At 42.1% G+C, this 22130-nt stretch overlaps 1 protein-coding gene across 1 annotated transcript in view; it reads left to right on the plus strand.

The window, feature by feature from the left end:
- The window catches only part of LOC106570400 (CUB and sushi domain-containing protein 3-like), a 725317-nt gene that overhangs the window by 406636 nt on the left and 296551 nt on the right, over positions 1-22130 (plus strand). Inside the window, 8 exon segments of the mRNA XM_014142665.2 lie at positions 9041-9223; positions 11028-11354; positions 14748-14942; positions 15462-15600; positions 15879-16066; positions 16534-16722; positions 19677-19793; positions 20460-20675. Coding sequence (XP_013998140.1) covers positions 9041-9223; positions 11028-11354; positions 14748-14942; positions 15462-15600; positions 15879-16066; positions 16534-16722; positions 19677-19793; positions 20460-20675 — 1554 coding nt within the window.

The following is a 22130-nucleotide window of genomic DNA, read 5'->3' on the forward strand; positions in this document are numbered from 1 at the left end:
CCGTCTGGCCCAGCGGCCTTGTGAATGTTGACCTGTTTAAAGGTCTTACTCACATTGGCTGCAGAGAGCGTGATCACACAGTCGTTCAGAAACAACTGATGCTCTCATGTATGTTTCAGTGTTACTTGCCTCGATGCGAGCATAGAAGTTATTTAGCTCGTCTGGTATGCTCATGTCAATGGGTAGCTCTCAGATGTGCTTCCCTTTGTAGTCTGTAATAGTTTGCAAGCCCTGCCACATCCGACGAGCGTCGGAGCCGGTGTAGTACAATTCAATCTTAGTCCTGTATTGATGCTTTTCCAGTGTGATGGTTCAACGGAGGGCATAGCGGGATTTCTTATAAGCTTCCGGGTTAGAGTCCTGCTCCTTGAAAACGGCAGCTCTACCCTTTAGATCAGTGCAAATATTGCCTGTAATCCATGGCTTCTGGTTGGAGTATGTACGTGCAGTCACTGTGGGGACAACGTCATCGATGCACTTATTGATAAAGGCAGTGGCTGATGTGGTGTACTCCTCAATGCCATCGGAAGAATCCCGGAACATTTTCCAGTCTGTGCTAGCAAAACAGTCCTGTAGTTTAGCATCTGCTTCATCTGACCACTTTTTTATAGACAGAGACACTGGTGCTTCCTGCTTTAATTTTTGCTTGTAAGCAGGAATCAGGAGGTTAGAATTATGGTCAGATTTGCCAAATGGAGGGTGAGGGAGAGCTTTGTACGCATCTCTGTGTGTGGAGTAAAGGTGGTCTAGAATTTTTTCCCTCTGGTTGCACATTTAACATCTACAGGATCGTTGGGTGTCCCGCGGGATGGTTGAGCTAACGTAGGCTATTGCGATTAGCATGAGGTTGTAAGTAACAAGAACATTTCCCAGGACATAGACATATCTGATATTTGCAGAAAGCTTAGATTCTTATTCATCTAACTGCATTGTCCAATTTACTGTTGCTATTACAGTGAAATAATACCATGCTATTGTTTGAGAAGAATGCACAGTTATGAACTTGTAAAGTTATTAATAAACCAATTATGTACATTTGAGCAGTCTTGATACAACATTTTGAACAGAGATGCAATGGTTCATTGGATCAGTTTAAAAATGTGCACATACACTGCTGCCATCTAGTGGCCAGAATCTAAATTGTGCCTGGATTTCTAAGTCCTTTTTTGGCCTTTCTCTTGCATTTCAAAGATGATGGTACAACCCCACCCCCCCAAAAACAAAATCATGTTTTTTTTTCTTTGTATTATCTTTTACTAGAGCTAATGTGTTATAGGTTGCAGTTGGTCGCAGTTGTTATAGGTCGTAGTTGTTAAATAAAGGTGAAATAAAATAAAACAAATATTCACCTACATTAATTTAACATTTTCACAAACTTCAAAGTGTTTCCTTTCAAATGGTATCAAGAATATGCATATCCTTGCTTCAGGTCCTGAGCTACAGGCAGTTAGATTTGGGTATGTCATTTTAGGCGAAAATTGAAAAAAATGGTCCGATACTTAAGAGGTTTTAACATGCTGATAGAAATGAGGTAAAACTGATTTAAGTTTCCCTGCATTAAAGTCCCTGGACACCTGGAGTGCCGCCTCTGGATGAGCGTTTTCCTGCTTGCTTATGGCAGTATAAAGCTCATTGAGTGCGGTTCTAGTGCCAGCATCGGTCTGTGGTGGTATGTAGACAGCTTCGAAAAATACAGATGAAACTCTCTAGGTAGATAGTTTGGTCTACAGTTTATCATGAGATACTCTACCTCAGTCGAGCAAAACCTTGAGACTTGTTTACATATATGCATAGGCCCCTGCCCCGTGTCTTACCAGAGGCTGTTGTTCTATCCTACCGATAGAGTGTATAACCCGCCAGCTGTATGTTCTTAATGTCGTCGTTCAGCCAAGTTATTACAGTTTGTAATGTCCCGTTGGTAGGATATACGTGCTTTCAGTTCGTCCCATTTATTTTCCAGCGATTGAACATTAGCTAGCAGGACGGAAGGCAAAGGCAGATTAGCCACTCGTCGCCTGATCTTCACAAGGCACCCTGATCTTTTTCCGCAAAATCTCAGTTTCCTTCTCCAGCGAATTATGTACACAACAAGTTACGAACAATGCAAAAAAACAAACATAATAGCATGGTTGGTTAATAAGAGCCGATAAGATCATATTACACAGGATCTGATGCCCACCGCATGTGGCAGGGGCTACAGTCCATTATGGATTACAAAGGAAGACCGGCCATGATCTGCCCAACGATGCCTTTCAACCAGATGAACTCAATGTATTTTATAGACTCTTCAACAATAACAACACCGTGCCTTGCGTGAGGGTCCCCACCTACCCAGAGGACTGGGTGATCTCGCTCTCCAAGGCCGACGTGAGTAAGGTCTTTAATCAGGTCAACACTCGTAAGGCCACAGGGCCGGATGGTATTCCAGGGTGCATTCTCAGAGCATTTGCAGAACAGCTGGCAGGCATATTCACAGTCATTTTCAACCTTTCCTTGTCCCAGTCTGTACATGTTTTAAGATGACTACCATCATTCCTGTTCCCAAGAACTCTAAGGCTTCATGCCACAATGACTACCGCCCTGTAGCACTCACATCTGTAATCATGAAGTGCTTTGAGAAGCTGGTTAAGGCATACATCAACTCCATCATCACAGACACCCTAGACCTGCCCTAATTTGCATATGTAAAGGTGTGATTATCTCAGTACATTAATTCAAGGGAACCAGGATTTTGGGGTTCTCACAGTATCTTGGTTTGTTGACTTCTGTTTTTAATTATCCTCTTTTGTTTTTGGAATGAATAGAAAGTTTAGAGTTGGTAAGAACAATGTAATCACAATACTGTGGGTCACTTTTACACAAAATAAACCCCATTTCAAAGTTCAAAATGACAACCAAATGCATATAATAAATAGCTCACATCCAAATATGAATGAACCTTGACTCTGTTGCCTACTTTAAGTAACACAGAAAATAGACAACAAGACTTAATATTTAAGCAAAATACTGTATGTCTTAACTCATGAAACCGGTTCCGTAAACCTTGAAAAAACACAAAAATAATCATTTTGAAAAATCACTTTGCTTTGGCAAAAAGCTGGCTTCACTGTCTGTATTTCCTTTACAGACTAAATGCATAAAATATAACTTTGTATGAAAGTAAAAATCCCCTCTTAAAGACCTTAATCCACATAAAAACATGTAGAATTAGTCACAAAAACAACCCTACTGTTGTTAGACCATATGGACTTATCACAGCAAAAAGCTTGTGAACACCAAAACATAAACTATCACCTCAAGCCCACTTTATCGCTGTATGGCTATTAATAAGGTCTGTCTTTTAATCAGAATGTAATTCCATTTGTAGTGAATAATATCCCTTTGAATTTTTAACTAGTAGTGTCCCTTGGATGTGTTGCTAGCATTTAGCTACTGTCTTATCTTTCATTAGTACTTTCATTGTTACTAGTATTTTCTTCTGAGATGACATATAAAATTGTGGACTGCAGGAAAAGGCGGGCCAAACAGGCCCCCATTAACATCAACGGGGCTGTAGTGGAGCGGGTCGAGAGTTCCTTGGTGTCCACATCACCAATGATCTATCATGGTCCAAACACACCAAGACAGTTGTGAAGAGCGCACGACAAAACCCCTCAGGAAACTGAAAACATTTGGCATGGGTCCCCAGATCATCAAATAGTTTTACAGCTACACCATCGAGAGCATCCAGCTCGAAATCTGAATGTAAGGTGCTACAGAGGGTAGTGCTTCCTGCAATCCAGGATCTATATAATAGGCGGTGTCAGAGGAAAGCCCATAAAATTGTCAGAGACTCCAGTCACCCAAGTCAGAGACTGTTTTCTCTGCTAGCACTTGGCAAGTGGTATCGGATGGCCAAGTCTAGGACCAAAAGGCTCCATAACAGCTTCTACCCCCAAGTCATAAGACTACTGAACAATTAATCAAATGGTCACCGGACTATTACATTGACCCCCACCCCCCCATTTGTTTTGTACACTGCTGCAACTCGCTGTCTATTATCTTTGCATAGTCACTTCACCCCTACCTACATCTACAAATGACCTCTAACTTTAACCCTCGCACACTGACTCGGTAACGGTACCCCCTGTAAATAGCCTCGTTATTGTTATGTTATTGTGTTACTTTTTAGAATTTTTTACTTTAATTTATTTGCTAAATATTTTCTTAACTCTTCTTGAACTGCAGTGTTGGTTAAGGGCTTGTAAGTAAGCATTTCACGGTAAAGTCTACAGTTGTTGTATTCGGCACATGTGACAAATAAAGTTTGATTTGATTTGAACATCCAATCCTCTCCAATAGTGTTAGCTATATTGTTTCAGTTCCTATGTAGAATACGATTTACTATGGAGTTGAGATAATTCACTTCCCTGTTACTTGCCTGTAAGTTCTGTTCGGCTAGCTCTGGCCTCCTCTTGCTGTCATAACTCCGGACTCGCGTGGTGATTGTACCCAGGAAACAGCAGAATGATGTCGGAAACATCTGACTCTCTCTTCCTTTCGCCCACACGTCCTTCGCCAATCGTCCCTGCTTACGGTAGACACCACCGGCAGAAGTAGTCTGCGTTATTACAACTTCACTTCACTATATTATTGTTTAGGTTGCCTCCATCCCAGCCTAATACATCACTGGGGTTGAGCTTCCTACCATCTAGGACCTCTATATCAGGCGGTGTGAAAGGAAGCCCGGAGAAATGTTAAAGACTCCAGCCACCCAAGACATGGACTGTTTTTTCTTCTTCCGCACTGGCAAGCGGTACCGGTACATCTAGTCTGACACCAACAGACTCCTGAACAGCTTCTATCCCCAAGCCATAAGACAGCCACAAAATGGCTGCACAGACTATTTGACTTGACCCATGCAGTTTTTTTTTTGCACTGTTTTTATGCACACTTACAGGACTCTACACACTCACGCACACTGACACAGCAACACAAACACATACACACACTCACTTAATTTGCTCACACACACATAACATGCATACACATTCATACTAACTCTACAAACATGCACACATACTCAAATACAATCATCATATACACTGCTGCTATTCTGTTTGTCATACATCCTGATGCCTAGTCACCTTACCCCTATACATCCAGTATCTACCTCTGTCACTCCAGTATCCCTGCACATTGGAAATATTCTATTGGAACTGACCCTGAACTGACCCTCTTATTTTTATTTATTGTGTGTTTTTGTTCTACGTTGTTATTTTTAGTACTACATTGATATTGATTACTGCATTGTTGGGTTTAGAGCTTGCAAGAAAGGCATTTCACTGTACTTGTGCTCATGACATTAACACTTTCAACTTGAACACACACACACACACACACACACACACACACTGATTGATTTGCGTCCACCAAACTGAGAAGAGCTGAAGGTTTGGGACCCCTGTGACAGATTTAAAACCTCCATGGGCAATAACTGGAATGAAGATGTGGGACCCTGATTAGGTCATAAACTGAATATATATCTTATGAGCTGAAATTACATATTATGTTCTATTGATGAGATGTTAATGTACTTTTATGGAGCCTTGGAGGACAAATCACAGTTTCATCTTTGACAAAGTTCCGATGTGACATATTGTTTCACATTATAATGGTCACGTTGATGTCGGCCAATTCCATCATTTTTTACATACTGTAGCAACACTGTGGAAGCTGAATCTGTACATGAATTCAGTGTGTGCAGCCATGCTTATTAAATAAGTGTAGAAATACCATTGTAATAAGGGTTCAGAGAAAATAAATACTACTAGAAGGAAAATGAAGACCAGATGTAGGCAGCATACAACTGGTCATAAAACGTGATTTTATTCTCTAGAAGCAACCATCATATCGGTCACTTCACATTACAGACAGGAAATTATAGACACACATCAGGCATTACTAATCAATGATCATCAACTCCAATTTCCAACTCTTACAATATCTATTGAGGAAATACCCTATTAGGGGTTAATGTAATGAACAGATGAACTATTGGTAATTAACTACCAGTTCTCGCAAAGGCTTTTTTCTACATGAGACTGAAAAAGTATGAGAAGATTATTTTGGAATATGAGCGTACCTCGAGGAAATGTTCGTAGGGTTCCCGTAGCTGTGAGCATAAACTATAACTATAAATTGCACTGTAGTATCATTTGAAGGCTACACATTAATTTACAATTGATAGAAATACGGATTGAATACATACAGAGAAATAAGGAATGCTGAGTTGCAAAGAAAAATACATTTCTCAGACTGGCCAATAAAAAGAAAAGATTAAGATGGAGAAAAGAACACAGACACTGGACAGAGGAACTCTGCCTAGAAGGCCAGCATATAGGGGTCGCCTCTTCACTGTTGATGTTGAGATTGGTGTTTTGCAGGTACTATTCAATGAAGCTGCCAGTTGAGGACTTGTGAGGCATCTGTTTCTCAAACTAGACACTCTAATGTACTTGTCCTCTTGCTCAGTTGTGCACCGGGGCCTCCCACTACTCTTTCTATTCTGGTTAGAGCCAGTGTGCGCTGTTCTGTGAAGGGAGTTGAACGAGATCTTCAGTTTCTTGGCAATTTCTCGCATGGAATAGCCTTCATTTCTCAGAACAAGAATAGACTGATGAGCTTCAGAAGAAATGTCTTTGTTTCAGGCCATTTTGAGCCTGTAATCAAACCCACAAATGCTGACGCTCCAGATAGTCAACTAGTCTAAAGAAGGCCAGTTTTATTGCTTCTTTAATCAGAACAACAGTTTTCAGCTGTGCTAACATAATTGCAAAAGGGTTTTCTAATGATCAATTAGACTTTTAAAATGATAAACTTGGATTAGCTAACCCTACGTGCCATTGGAACACAGGAGTGATGGTTGCTGATAATGGGCCTCTGTAGGCTCATGTAGATATTCCATAAAAAATCTGCCGTTTCCAGCTACAATAGTCATTTACAACATTAACAATGTCTACACTGTATTTCTGATCAATTTGATGTTATTTTAATGGGAAAAAAATGTGCTTTTCTTTCAAAAACAAGGGCATTTCTTAAGTGACCCCAAACTTTTGAACGGTAGTGTATATCCCTTGATAAGTTGGTCAAGTTCTACTCAACAGTACTCATACAGTACAAGCGTATTACTGTAAGGCTTTCAAAATCTCAGATAAAGCTTCATATCCTCATTAGAATAGATGTGGGCTTATACTAGCGTGGCTCCCTTCCCGTCCTTTGAATCTCTGTTAGTGACTTTCATCTTTGAGATGTTCTTTTCTCTAGTTCCACATCGGGCCTTTGAATAAACTTCTTAAATGTCGATTCTAATTGGACTGTAATTCTCAGGGACGACTGAATCTAGCTTAATGATCAATTCTTAGCCAAGATTTATGAGAAGTAAATCTCACTGCTAGTATTTAAAATGAGCATACGTGAGGAATAGGCATACGATGACATATTCTTCACCCTTTTGCATGTACAATGTGGTTGCTACTTTCTATAAATTGGGCTTCTGTGATAGCCTGTATTGTTGACTGGAAATACATGACTTGTATTGCTAGAAATGGACAAATAATGCCCCATTCTGGCCTTATTGCTGTGTGTTACACTACTTACAGAGGCTTGGCAATATCGTTACAATTTGCCCAGCTGTTCCTGGAAGAATACAGGAGTAGAAACCCCCCCACAAAAGGCCAGGCTAGGGGCAAACAGTATGCATTGTGCTTATGAGCACATAATACTCATGCCAGGTAGGATATAACAATTGACCATTTCCCCACAGACAAAGATGACCTTAGTGTTTAACATTCTGTCGCCAGGCATTATTCAGATGCGACGTGCGCTGCTCTAAAGCAATTTGTTCTCCATCTATTCTGATGTCGTAAAACACAGAGCAGTAAATATGCTCTAACCTTCCCAGGCCCGGCCCAGCCCAGCCCAGGCAGTCAGGGTGGTAGGTATTGTGGTTCCCATAAAGACGGTGTCATGACTGAAATGAATGCAATATATCACACTTTGCAAAGACTTCCATTACACCTAGGCTGAAATAAACGACGCCCACTCCCACGAACCACTAACGTGATCATAATAATGTCGAGGAGTTTTTCTTTCCCTTACCATTTGAACATTTTCTCGGAGCGAGCACCAGGGTTCAGGGTTCAACTCTGAGCAGTGGTGGAAGATGTCTTAGAAGATGCATTACATCTCCTCCCAACACCCGCACCCTCTGAGGGAACCAGACAGGCCAATCTCGGGTGTTACCTGGGTGTGGTGACCCAGGATGGGTGGGGTGTGGGTGGAGTGATTAGGGGATCTTTTCAATCCATATCGCAGAAATTCAGCGTTACTGTGTGATTGACATTTAAAGGAAATGTTCCCGCGTTAGCGGAGACTGCATTCATGGTAAACACGGCTCAATAGGAAATTACCTTTAAATGTCTAACGCTTCAGCGATACAGATTCAATAGAGTCCTAGGTGTTTTTGTGGCCTCCCAGTCTGCTACATTCAGGGAGAGATAGAGGCACTGCGTGCTTACTCATGCTTATCTGGATGGACACGGGCATAGTGTTAGCGAGGATTCACCTGGATGCCTATTTCCTTAGTGTGGTAGGGTTTAAAAAAACAGACAAAATAACTGTCCTATCATATCCTTTTTTCACATTCTCAGACATGGACACAAAGAATAGAAAATAAGACTGTATAAGTGTATAATTCAGCTCTGAGGACAACAGTATTTTCTGTCTATATGGGTGTGATGACGAGCACCAACGCCTTGTGATTGCTGTCTGTATGATTCGGTGTTTGTTCTGAATGTAGCCTGAGTATTATTCCAACCTCTTTGTTACTACTCATGGTGTGAATTGGATCCATTACGTGAATTGGAAAGCAGGATGGTATGCTTGTTTTATGACAGAAAGACACAAGACACATGTCCCCTTGGGTATTCACTCAAATAAAATAAATTGTCAACTGTGATAATGCTCACTAGCACTATGTTTTTGTCACTATTTTCCACAGAGATTGACAAAGAGAGTTGCGGGGACCCTGGTACGCCCCTCTATGGGATAAGGGAAGGAGACAGCTTCTTGAATGGGGGCATCCTGCGCTTTGAGTGCCAGTTTGGGTTCGAGCTCATCGGGGAAAGGACCATATCTTGTCAGAACAACAACCAGTGGTCAGCCAACATCCCCATGTGCATCTGTGAGTATGAACATCTAAAACGCATCTAATTTCTGGGGTCTAAATCACATCTAATTTCTGGGGTCTAAAACGCATCTAATTTCTGGGGTCTAAATCACATCTAATTTCTGGGGTCTAAAACGCATAGAATTTCTGGCGTCTAAAACACATCTAATTTCTGGGGTCTAAAACGCATAGAATTTCTGGGGTCTAAATCACATCTAATTTCTGGGGTCTAAAACGCATAGAATTTCTGGCGTCTAAAACGCATCTAATTGGGGCCTCCCGAGTGGCGCAGCAGTCTAAGGCACTGCAACGCAGTGCTTAAGGTGTCACTTCAGACACGGGTTCGATCCAAGGCTGTGTCACAGCTGGCCGTGACCGGGAGACCCATGAGGCGGTGCACAATTGGACCAGCATCATCCAGGTTAGGGGAGGGGTTGGCCAGCCGGCAATTTCCTTGTCCCATCATGTTCTAGCAACTCCTTGTGGCGGGCCGGGCGGGTTAAGTGAGCAGTGTGTCAAGAAGCAGTGCGGCTGGGCAGGGTCATGTTTCGGAGGACGCATGGCTCTCGACCTTCGCCTCTCCCGAGTCTGTAGGGGAGCTCCAGTGATGGGACAAGACTGTAACTACTAATTGGATGTCACGAAAAAGGGGTAAAAATAATTTAGTAATTTTGTTATGTGTCTAAAACTAACTCAGTTTCTTGTAATTGTGTATAAAAACATCAATATTATATTTTCATGTTGTTGCGAAGAAGAAAATACCTATGAACCATTTTCATGGGTGGACAGTAATGGGCAGCATCCTAAATGGCACCTTATTCCTTACATAGTGCACTAATTTTGACCAGAACCCTATGGGCTCTATATCATATACGGAATAGGGTGCAATTTGGGATACGATCATGCTCATCTGTTAGTAAGAACCATACTGCCTTTCCCTTGTGTGATGGGGGAACTTAAACATGGAGACTTATCTACTTCTTACTTGCAAAAAATGCTACAAAAAGTGTGTTGATTGAGTTCTAGCTTTGAGAGGCAAACATTCTGCTATGATATATTATTTACATTTTATTTTGTTTCACCTTTATTTATTTAGGTAAGTCAATTAAGAACAAATTCTTATTTACAATGACGACCTGAACATGATCCTCTGAAGTAAGAACCATATTTCAGTTCCATATAGTGACTGATACATTTTCAGGGTTAACACTCTGTTTGCCTTGATATAAATTCAGTTGTATGCAGATGATATGGAAGTCTAATAAGTGGACACGCTTCATCGTGCTTCATCATCGCGCCTCATCAGTTCATCAGCATTTGAAAAATACACACTTAACTTAGTTAATCAGTCTTCTGTCGCTGCTTTAGGCTCTCACTAATGCGTCAAATCATTAATTCACTGCTCTGTTCTCCAAAATCAGTCATACTAATAGTTATCTGATGAACTGTCTTATATAGAATGCTTATGGGACTAGAGAGAGGTGTTTCACACCCCCGACCATAGGAGTTAGTGTAATTTGCATTTGAATGCATTCATATTTCATTGAGAGTGGGAGATCAAACTGCCAAAGGGTGAAATAATCTCTTAGAAATATCATCCTGCATGGCACATTCATATTGAATAGAAGATAACTTGGAACATGCTGCACTGTACAGTTCTCCCATACCCATCTACAGTAAATAATTAGAAATAAATAAATGTACAAAAATATATTTCAACCATTTCTGCCACATACAGTACAGTTCCTTTTAGTACCCAATCAACCCCCAATCATATAATCCAAGTCTCCTCTCTTTGTCCTCTCCCTCTCCTCTACAGTCCCATGCCTGTCCAATTTCACGGCGCCAATGGGCACGGTTCTATCACCGGACTACCCAGAAGGCTACAGCAACAACATGAACTGTGTGTGGCTGATCATATCAGAGCCCGGCAGTCGCATCCACCTGGCCTTCAATGACTTTGACCTGGAGGCACCTTACGACTTCCTCACGGTGAAAGACGGCGAGCTGCTGGACGCCACCGTCCTGGGACGCTTCTCGGGGGCAGAGTCACCCTCCCACCTTGACAGTAATACGAACATACTAAGGCTGGAGTTCCAGGCAGACCACTCCATGGCCGGACGAGGGTTCAACATCACATACAGCAGTAGGTTTAACCCTGACATTGAATTCTGTGCTGTTCTTTGTTTGTCTTTGTCAGTTGATTAGGGCTCAGTTTAGTTGAACCCATGTAGCAGGTATTGCGTGGTTGCTCTGCCACAATCCAGGTGAAATAGAGTTGGGCCCTTGGTTCTTACCAGGTATAGCTTATCATTTTGTGGCACCTTGTGGTGACTTTACTGTAATGACCATAGTCCTGTATATCTTGTCCTGATTGGATTCGTGTGATGTTTGTCCAACCCTGCCCTATCGCTCATGTCATTGTCAGTTCTTTTTAGTCATCACATAAGGTCTTAATCAATTTCCACCAAACCTGGCTTTGCCCCTCACACCCATCATAGTTATCCTTTTCAAATGGCCACCTGGTAACGGCTTCTTTCTGAAGGAGAAGTGAAATGTCACACCAATTCATCACTTCTGTCAAAAAAAGACAGGAAAAAAAGAGGCCATGAATCCTTAGCAACAACTGTTAGAGCTAGCTTTTCTAACAGCCTGACACCTGATTCCATGTTATTCTGGTAGGACACTATCAGTAACATGATTGAGCACTGTTAAATGTGGATTCGTTGTGACAAACGTTATGTTCGACTGGCGTGCTCGTTCTGTCACAAGGCATTCATCAGTCAGTCAGTCTGACTTGGGCTGTGAGGCTGTGATAAGAAGAGTTTAAGGGCCATTTTAGTTGGGCGACATATTGCGCCAGGGTTTAAGTCCATTCTACACTTTATAAAGGTCTGACAAAATAGCTGGGAGGTCACTAGCACTATAACGAAAAGAATAAACACCCTTTAGAAAAAAGTGGGTGTTTTCATGTAGTGAAGTGCTTCGAATATTGCCACGAAGTGAGGTTCCAGAGCTTTTGTATAATTTCAGCCAGTAGTTTTGAAAGTAGTACTCACGAGCCCAACGGGTCCCACGAAAATTGTGCACAATTGTGTACTACGTCATCCATTTTGTATGATATGTTATGTCTGTTACGGCTGTCATAGAGAGGGGACCAAAGCGCAGCGTGGTAAGTGTTCATTATATGTATTAAACAACGAAACACTAGAACAAAGAAAGAAAACGAAAGGCCAAACAGTTCCGTCAGGTAACGAATACAAAACAGAAAATAACTACCCACAAAACACAGGTGGGAAAAGGCTGCCTAAGTATGATTCCTAATCAGAGACAACGATAGACAGCTGCCTCTGATTAGGAACCATACTCGGCCCAACACAAAAAAATACAAAACATAGAATGCCCACCCCACAGCCTGAACTAACAAAATAGAGAAATAAACCGTCTCTCTCAGGTCAGGGCGTGACAGTACAGTATTCCCCCCCCCCCCCCAAAAGGTGCGGACTCCCGGCCGCAAACCTGAACCTATAGGGGAGGGTCCGTGTGGGCATCTATACTTGGCGGCGGCTCTGGTTCGGGGCGTAGCCCCCACACCGCCCGCTGATCCCCCCGCTTCTGTGTCGCCAGAGGAACCAGACCATGGATCATCGCCGGAGGCTCTGAACTGCCGAAGACTCTGGGCTGCAGGCCGCCGCTGAAGACTCTGGGCTGCAGACCGCCGCTGAAGACTCTGGGCTGCAGACCGCCGCTGAAGACTCTGGGCTGCAGACCGCCGCTGAAGACTCTGGGCTGCAGACCGCCGCTGAAGACTCTGGGCTGCAGACCGTTGCTGAAGACTCCGTGCCATGGATCATCACTACAGGTTCCGCGCCATGGATCATCACTGGAGGCTTTGTGCCATGGATCATCACTGGAGGCTCTGGGCCATGGATTATCACTGGAGGCTTCGTGCCATGGATCATCTCTACAGGCTCCGGGCCATGGATCATCCCTACAGGCTTCTTGCCATGGTTCATCCCTACAGGCTCCGGGCCATGGATCATCACTGGAGGCTTCGTGCCATGGATTATCACTGGAGGCTCCGGACCATGGATTATCACTGGAGGCTTCGTGCCATGGAACATCACTACAGGCTCCGGGCCATGGATCATCACTTCTTCCTGGATGACTGCCATGAAAATACAATAGATTTACACTACTATAGACGGGTTGGCTGACAACGCCACGAAAATGATGTGTGCGCATTGATGGGGCCAAGATGCTGTGTGTTGTTGTGATTCTGGATGGCCAGATAGCTACCAACAATGACATGAGGCTGCCATGTAGGGAATCGTAGGAGCTCGTTTCAGCTAGTTTGATATTTTTCTTGATATCATGTCTTGTTTTGTCATAGGTGGCTCATTCAGCAAGTTTTATCTTGTACTTAATACCATGTCTTATATTGTCGTAGGTGCTTGTTTCAGCTAGTTTTATCTTGTTCTTGATGCCATGTCTTGTTTTGTCGTAGGTGCTTGTTTCAGTTAGTTTTATCTTGTTATTAATACCATGTCTTGTTTTGTTGTAAGTGCTTGTTTCAGCTAGTTTTATCTTGTTCTTAATACCATGTCTTGTTTTGTTGTAGGTGCTTGTTTCAGTTAGTTTTATCTTGTTATTAATACCATGTCTTGTTTTGTTGTAAGTGCTTGTTTCAGCTAGTTTTATCTTGTTCTTAATACCATTTCTTGTTTTGTTGTAGGTGCTTGTTTCAGTTAGTTTTATCTTGTTATTAATACCATGTCTTGTTTTGTTGTAAGTGCTTGTTTCAGCTAGTTTTATCTTGTTCTTAATACCATGTCTTGTTTTGTTGTAGGTGCTTGTTTCAGTTAGTTTTATCTTGTTCTTAATACCATGTCTTGTTTTGTTGTAGGTGCTTGTTTCAGTTAGTTTTATCTTGTTCTTAATACCATGTCTTGTTTTGTTGTAGGTGACTCGTTTCAGCTAGTTTTATCTTGTTATTAATACCATGTCTTGTTTTGTTGTAGGTGACTCGTTTCAGCTAGTTTTATCTTGTTATTAATACCATGTCTTGTTTTGTTGTAGGTACTCATTTCAGCTAGTTTTATCTTGTTCTTGACACCAATGTCTTATTTTGAGGGGTTTTGACTGATGTCATATCTACGCTAATATGACCAAATTTAATAGCTAGCTAGCCAACACCTGTAACTATGTATTTGAGAGACAACAAATGCTCATTGTGGAACTGTATTTATGTAGTTATTTCAATAAACATTTGGAGACTAAATATAGTTTACATGTTGTCAACAATCTAAGCCACCACTGTCTGTTTTGCCCCATAGTTGCGTATGCCTCAGCGCCATTGAATTTGATATTTTTCAATGGAGCAACTGGTTTGTACATTTTCAAGCAATCCGCCACGTGTTTGTGATCAGAGGACCAATGCTTCAAGCCCAGTATGGGGACAGGGACAGTGGAGGAAGCGAAGCCGTAGTGACGTTGGTTACATCTGACAAATAGCCAACATTTGCCCATCTGTTTTCAGCGTTCGGCCACAACGAGTGTCCCGACCCGGGCATCCCAATAAATGCGAGGCGCTTCGGGGACAACTTCCAACTGGGTAGCTCCATCTCAGTGATCTGTGAGGACGGATTCATCAAGACCCAGGGGGCCAAGACCATCACCTGCGAGCTGGACAACGGCAAGGTGATGTGGAGTGGCCCCATCCCCAAATGTGAAGGTAAATATTGTGCGTGTGTGTGTGTGCGTGCACACGTCTGTACATGCGCACGTCCGTACATGCACAATTTTGGGGGTAAATAACCCTGTTCCTAACACAGACAATAGCCTAAGTGAGTGTAAGCGGAGGGGACCTGTGTGTTGAAGGATGCTAGGGAGGCTCAGGGATGGACAGGGAACAGAGACAAGTGTGCTGTAGGGCAGTCAGTCTCCTTCTATCTGACTTCCTGTCAGTCATTCACCCTGCTCCACATGGCTCCTAATGCTGTGGTGACATCACTCATATGGGCAGGGTAATAAAGAGCCTCATGTCTGCTTAGCTGCCCTTGTAACATGTACAGTATGCTGTAGGCCACTATTTTCTAGATTAGCAAATAAGGCATTTTTAAGTATTTGTTTCTAACAGGAAGAAGTGCCAGGTCAATATAAAAAGGCAACAACACCAATAAACTTTTAAGAACATGTATTTTCACTCTCTCTCTTTCTCGCTTGCTCTCCCCCCCTGTATTCTTCTCTATAGCCCCCTGCGGTGGCCACTTCTCTGCTCCCAATGGGGTGATCCTGTCCCCAGGGTGGCCTGGATACTATAAGGACTCCCTCAGCTGTGAGTGGGTCATCGAGACCGAGCCCGGACGCTCCATCAAGATCACGTTTGACAAGTGCGTGTCCATTATATCAATAAAGTTACTCTATTTTATGAGCACTTTCTAACTGTTGAAGACGCAGAATGGATTTCTGCATCAATGAAGGCACTTATAATGGAATGGTGTTGCTTATTTATTGCGTATTTTTAAAGAGTCTCCTTTCAAAGTTATTTTTAGTGCAGTAGTAAGCTTAATCAAGGTTTATGCAACTGCACTACTGAATATGTTTTATCACAAGCAAATCAAATTTGTGCATTTCATCATTCATAATTCCCCCTCTCTCAATGGTCCAGGTTTCAGACAGAGCTGGGCTATGACTTCCTGGAGATCCACGATGGGCCCAACCTGCTCTCTCCTCTGGTTGGCTCGTTCAACGGTACCCAGGTGCCCCAGTTCCTGTTCAGTAGTACTAACCACCTGTATATGCTCTTCACCACCGACAACAGCCGCTCCAACAGTGGATTTAAGATCATCTACGAAAGTAAGTCTAGTAGCCGAGTTGTTCCTGGTCAGGTCATGTGGTCAGGGAAAACTCCTACAGATGTAAGATCTTAATATGAGCCAGTTTTCTACAGCAGGAAAATAATCCTGCAGCAACAGGAAACATGAATTATTATGTGGATTATAATTCATGGACACTTTTGTAGTGTTTGATACATATTCCGTAAGGGAAAATCAAGTCTGAAATTTCAAAGTAGAAATGAAAAATTTCAGAAGCCTTTTTAAACCTCAAATACAATACAGGTTGAAAATGTCCTATACTGAAGGAAAGTTCTCCTACAACAGGATGATCAAATTAAGATCCTACACCTGTAGCCCTACCCATAGTTTTAACTTATAACACTCCTGAACTGTGATAGCTTTGTTTGTGTTCCCTGTATGAGATATTTGATGAAAGTCAATTGCTTTGTTGTTGACCTCATAATGTATCTAACATTTTCTCCTTAGGCGTGACGGTGGACACCTACTCCTGCCAGGACCCGGGATTCCCGGTCAACGGATTGCGTTACGGTCAAGACTTCACCATTGGTTCAACCGTGTCATTTGGCTGTGACCCTGGATACAGACTGAGCCACGAAGAACCGCTCGTCTGTGAGAAGAACCACTGGTGGAGCCATCCACTGCCCACCTGTGATGGTATGGATAAGTTAAAACTAGTTTAAACCAATTCAAATCAGTTCAAACCAGTTTAAACCACTTCAAATTGGTTCAAAACTAGTGTGTGCACATCCAGTGATTTTCAGGTCCAGGGTACTGTACAAAAGCCAAAGTCATGAACTGCGGAAGCATTCAACAGTTGCATGTATCTATTTGTTTTTCATGGTATGGGCTGTAGCCATGGTGACCAAGACTGTGGCAGATTTGCACTTGCCTGGTTACCAGATGTGTTTGTGTGTGAGTTATTATTGATATAAATGTTTTTACCTTTATTTAATCAGGGGAGCCCATTGAGACCAGGGTTTCATTTTCAATGGTGCCCTGAGGACAACAAATTCAACACGAACAAAAAACAAAAACACAAACTACAGGTTACAATTTTAAAAAACTACAATTTCAACACCACAATAAATGTTGATTTTTTTTTTTAATGCAATTCTCATTTAACAAATTCAACATTAGACTCCCCTGATTAATCATTAAACTGCCCTAGCAGCACCAGGGAATCAAGACACAGGGAGTTCTGCAGGTTATTACAAAAATGGTGGGCATTAAAACTGAAGGCGGATTTACCTAATGAATTATACTCATCTGTCATGATTATTGTCATGCTGAACACATAAGAAGTGGGCTAAAGCAGGCGTTTGTATTGTACATACAGTATCTGATCATTAGGCTACTGCTCTAGAGTCTAGACCAGGGCTCTCCAACCCTGTTCCTGGGTTGGAGTTAAAACCTACAGGAGGGCATCTCCAGGAACAGGGTTGGAGTTAAAACCTACAGGAGGGCATCTCCAGGAACAGAGTTGGAGTTAAAACCTACAGGAGGGCTTTTCCAGGAACAGGGTTGGGGTTAAAACCTACAGAATGGTAGCTCTCCAAGCACAGGGTTGGAGTTAAAACCTACAGAATGGTAGCTCTCCAAGAACAGGGTTGTAGTTAAAACCTACAGAATGGTAGCTCTCCAGGAACAGGGTTGGAGTTAAAACCTACAGAATGGTAGCTCTCCAAGAACAGGGTTGGAGTTAAAACCTACAGAATGGTAGCTCTCCAGGAACAGGGTTGGAGTTAAAACCTACAGAATGGTAGCTCTCCAGGAACAGGGTTGGAGTTAAAACCTACAGAATGGTAGCTCTCCAGGAACAGGGTTGGAGTTAAAACCTACAGAATGGTAGCTATCCAGGAACAGGGTTGGAGTTAAAACCTACAGAATGGTAGCTCTCCAAGAACAGGGTTGGAGTTAAAACCTACAGAATGGTAGCTCTCCAGGAACAGGGTTGGAGAGCCCTGGTTTAGATCTACAGTATGTGCAATATCTTGATCTATCACTTTCAACAGGCATCAATTAGTTTAAATATTCTCTCATATGATATGGTGCCAAACTGCCTATTGACAAAACCGCCGTAAGATTGAATTGTGTTATGCATGAGTGACGAGATATTTACAAGAGTGGTCCTTAAATATTAAAGCCAATGACAGTTCGTGTAAATTGGCTACTTGGTAAAAGAGGAACCACCCCAGCAACTCTGGGGCTGACAAAGTCTTGTAGCTTGTTCGTCTCTCCGTGTTTTGACTTCAGAGATCTATTTCATTTTCCAGGGAGTAAACACATCTGAGAAAATGCAATTCAATGCCAGGCCATTAGGCAATCAATTTCCTTTGACGGCTCCTCTGCCTGATAGGAACTGATATTCTCATCAGATTAGGGATCCGGGGGCATCCTTTACCTGCCCTCTAGCTTGTCATCTTACCTCCCCTGCCTCCTGGTCATCACTAGTTACCCCAGCCCCAAAGTCATAAACCCAGCCTATTTCAACAATTTATCATCTTCAAATGTGATTTTAAACCTAAACCTAACCTTAACCCTAACCTTAACAACACTGCTAATATTATGCCTAACCCTTACCTTAAATGAATACCAAAAAGCACATTTTTGTTTTCATGAATTTTACGATATAGACAATTTTGACTTTGTGGCTGTGCTATCTAGTGGACCTAAGTGGAATAAGGAGGGAGAATGTAGTCCCTGTTGCAGAGCATTCAAATGAAGGTCCTGATATTACTGTTACCAGCCTCCCTTGGAAAAGATCTATGCTGAAATGTTGATATGCAAGGTTCTATGATATTGAAATTGAAGGCAGGTCATGTCAAAATGAAACATCTTGTTCAGAAGGAGAGAGTGAGAGAAAAAGAGTGAAATGATGTATAGAGAGAGATGGAAAGAAAGAGATGTATGTAGTTGTCCAGATTTCCCTGTTTGATAAGACTTTGAATGAAGTGCTTACTAGTAAAGAAGTTGCTCCATTAATTATTGATACAGCGCTGCATCTGTCTAGGACAGATACATGAAAGCACCAGCTACTCTTCCTGCCGTCCACACAAAACATGAACATGACATAATACAGAACAATAATAGACAAGAACAGCTCAAGGACAGAACTACATCCATTTAAAAACGGCATACATAGCCTACATATCAATACATACACACAAACTATCTAGGTCAAATAGGGAGAGGCGTTGTGCTTTGAGGTATTGTTTTATCTGTTTTTTTAAACCAGGTTTACTGTTAACTTGAACAATTGGAGATGGAAGGAAGTTCCATGCATTCATGGCTCTATATAATACTGAATTGTCTTGAATTTGTTCTGGATTTGGGGACTGTGAAAAGACCCCTGCTGGCATGTCTGGTAGGGTAAGTGTGTGTGTCAGAGCTGTGTATAAGTTGACTATGCAAACAACTTGGAATTTTCAACACATTAACGTTTCTTATAAAAAGAAGAATTGATACAGTCAGTCTCTCCTCTACTTTTAGCCAAGAAAGACTGGCATGCGTAGTATTGATATTACTGATTACAATGAAGAGCACTGTTTCTGTTCTCTGCAAAAACATGGACAATAAAGTAAAGTGTTTCCCCCCTCTTTGTCCCCCAGCGTTGTGTGGAGGAGACGTACGAGGGCCCGGCGGCACCATCCTGTCCCCTGGATATCCTGAGATGTATCCCAACTCACTAAACTGTACTTGGACGGTGGAGGTCAGCCACGGCAAAGGTAAGCCTGAGTTACTACTGCAATCATATTTATAATGGAATGTGACACTTCATAACTCTTTTTGATATCGCTATTCTGCCTGAAGATATATACCATATAAAAAAATATATTAAGCGAAAACAAGCAAACAATCCGTAAAAATGTTGATACTGTTTAATTATGTGAATTAATAAACAGCTAAAGAATGGACTCCTATTACTTTTATCAGCAAGCTGGTAAAAGGCAGTGTGGGAATGGAACGGACCTGAATACAGATTCACTGTAGGTTCTCTTCCCAGCCTAGCCCATCTTGCTGAAATATTATTATAATACAGGACTCTGGGTTGAGAGTAATGAAAGTTCTTTGGAATTTTAATTTCCCATGGCTGCTAAGATATTCAATATGGACTATCATTATGTTTCTCTGAATAATCACTCCGTATTGAAATGCAGTCCCGTCCCCCCCTCCTAAAAAAGAAAAAGAAAACCCAGAGCCTTCTTTTTTATATTAACTGACCTCACCTTTGAATGTAATGAGATGAAGTTCTCTCTCCCTCCACTTGGCTGCTCTCCTCTCAGATTAAACCATTGTTTCAATTGAACTTGATCATTTCATCAGGGGAGGTTGACAGGTAGCTTGAACCATATTATTGTCTGTTCTCCTCTTGACTTGCTTTGTCCCAATAGGAGTCCAATTTACCTTCAACACCTTCCACCTGGAGGATCACCATGACTACCTGCTCATCACAGAGAATGGCAGCTTTGTCCAGCCCCTGGCACGGCTAACGGGTAACGAGCTGCCCTCGCCCACCAATGCAGGGCTCTACGGGAACTTCAAGGCCCAACTGCGCTTCATATCAGACTTTTCTATATCTTACGAGGGATTCAATATTACCTTCTCTGGTGAGTAGGAGGAGTGTGTGGGTGGGTTGCTATTGGTGTGTATGTTTTTGTGTGTCCATTCAAGAGCTGCCTCCTCAACGCTTGCTTTTATGTGTACGTGCGTGTACTTGTGTGTACATTTGCGTGTTGTTACCATCTACCAGTGGACTGGACTGAGAGCTCCTTTCCCTCTAGCTTCACATGCCTCCAGTGTTCTGTCCAGTGTTATGTCCAGTGTTCTCTGTCCAGTGTTTTCTGTCCAGTGTTCTCTGTCCAGTTCTCTGTCCAATGTTCTCTGTCCAATGTTCTCTGTCCAGTGCTCTGTCCGGTGCTCTGTCCGGTGCTCTGTCCGGTGCTCTGTCCAGTGCTCTGTCCAGTGCTCTGTCCAGTGCTCTGTCCTGTGCTCTGTCCAGTGCTCTGTCTGGCGCTCTGACATCCCCTCTTAGGCCTACCTCACCCCAGACCAACACCTTCAATAATTGATAACCTTCAATAAATCATCCTTTCATTTAGCCATCCCTGAAGTTTTTTGAGTGTCATATCCTGTTAGGGCTAGGGGGCAGTATTGACACGGCTGGATAAAAAAACATACCCGATTTAATCTGGTTACCACTCCTACCCAGTAACTAGAATATGCATATACTTATTACATATGGATAGAAAACACCCTAAATTTTCTAAAACTGTTTGAATGGTGTCTGTGAGTATAACAGAACTCATTTGGCAGGCAAAACCCTGAGACATTTTCTGACAGGAAGTGGATACCTGATGTGTTGTATTGCCTTTAAACCTATCCCATTGAAAAACACAGGGGCTGAGGAATATTTTGGCACTTCCTATTGCTTCCACTAGATGTCACCAGCCTTTACAAAGTGTTTTGAGTCTTCTGGAGGGAGATCTGACCGAACAAGAGCCATGGAACGATGATGTCCCATTAGACACCTGGCGCGAGTTCATGTTGGGTACCCTCGTTCCAATACGTTATAAAAGAGTATGCATTCGTCCACCTTGAATATTATTCATGTTCTGGTTAAAAAAGGCCCTAATGATTTATGCTATACAACGTTTGACATGTTTGAACGAACGGAAATATATTTTTTCTCCTCGTTCATGACGAGAAGTCCGGCTGGCTTAGATCATGTGCTAACAAGACGGAGATTTTTGGACATAAATGATGAGCTTTTTTGAACAAAACTACATTCGTTATGGACCTGTGATACCTGGAAGTGACATCTGATGAAGAGAATCAAAGGTAATGGATTATTTACATAGTATTTTCGATTTTAGATCTCCCCAACATGACGTCTAGTCTGTATCGCAACGCGTATTTTTCTGGGCGCAGTGCTCAGATTATTGCAAAGTGTGATTTCCCAGTAAGGTTATTTTTAAATCTGGCAAGTTGATTGCGTTCAAGAGATGTAAATCTATAATTCTTTAAATGACAATATAATATTTTACCAATGTTTTCTAATTTTA

This window comes from Salmo salar, chromosome ssa14 (assembly GCF_905237065.1).
Source record: "Salmo salar chromosome ssa14, Ssal_v3.1, whole genome shotgun sequence".
NCBI lineage: Eukaryota > Metazoa > Chordata > Actinopteri > Salmoniformes > Salmonidae > Salmo > Salmo salar.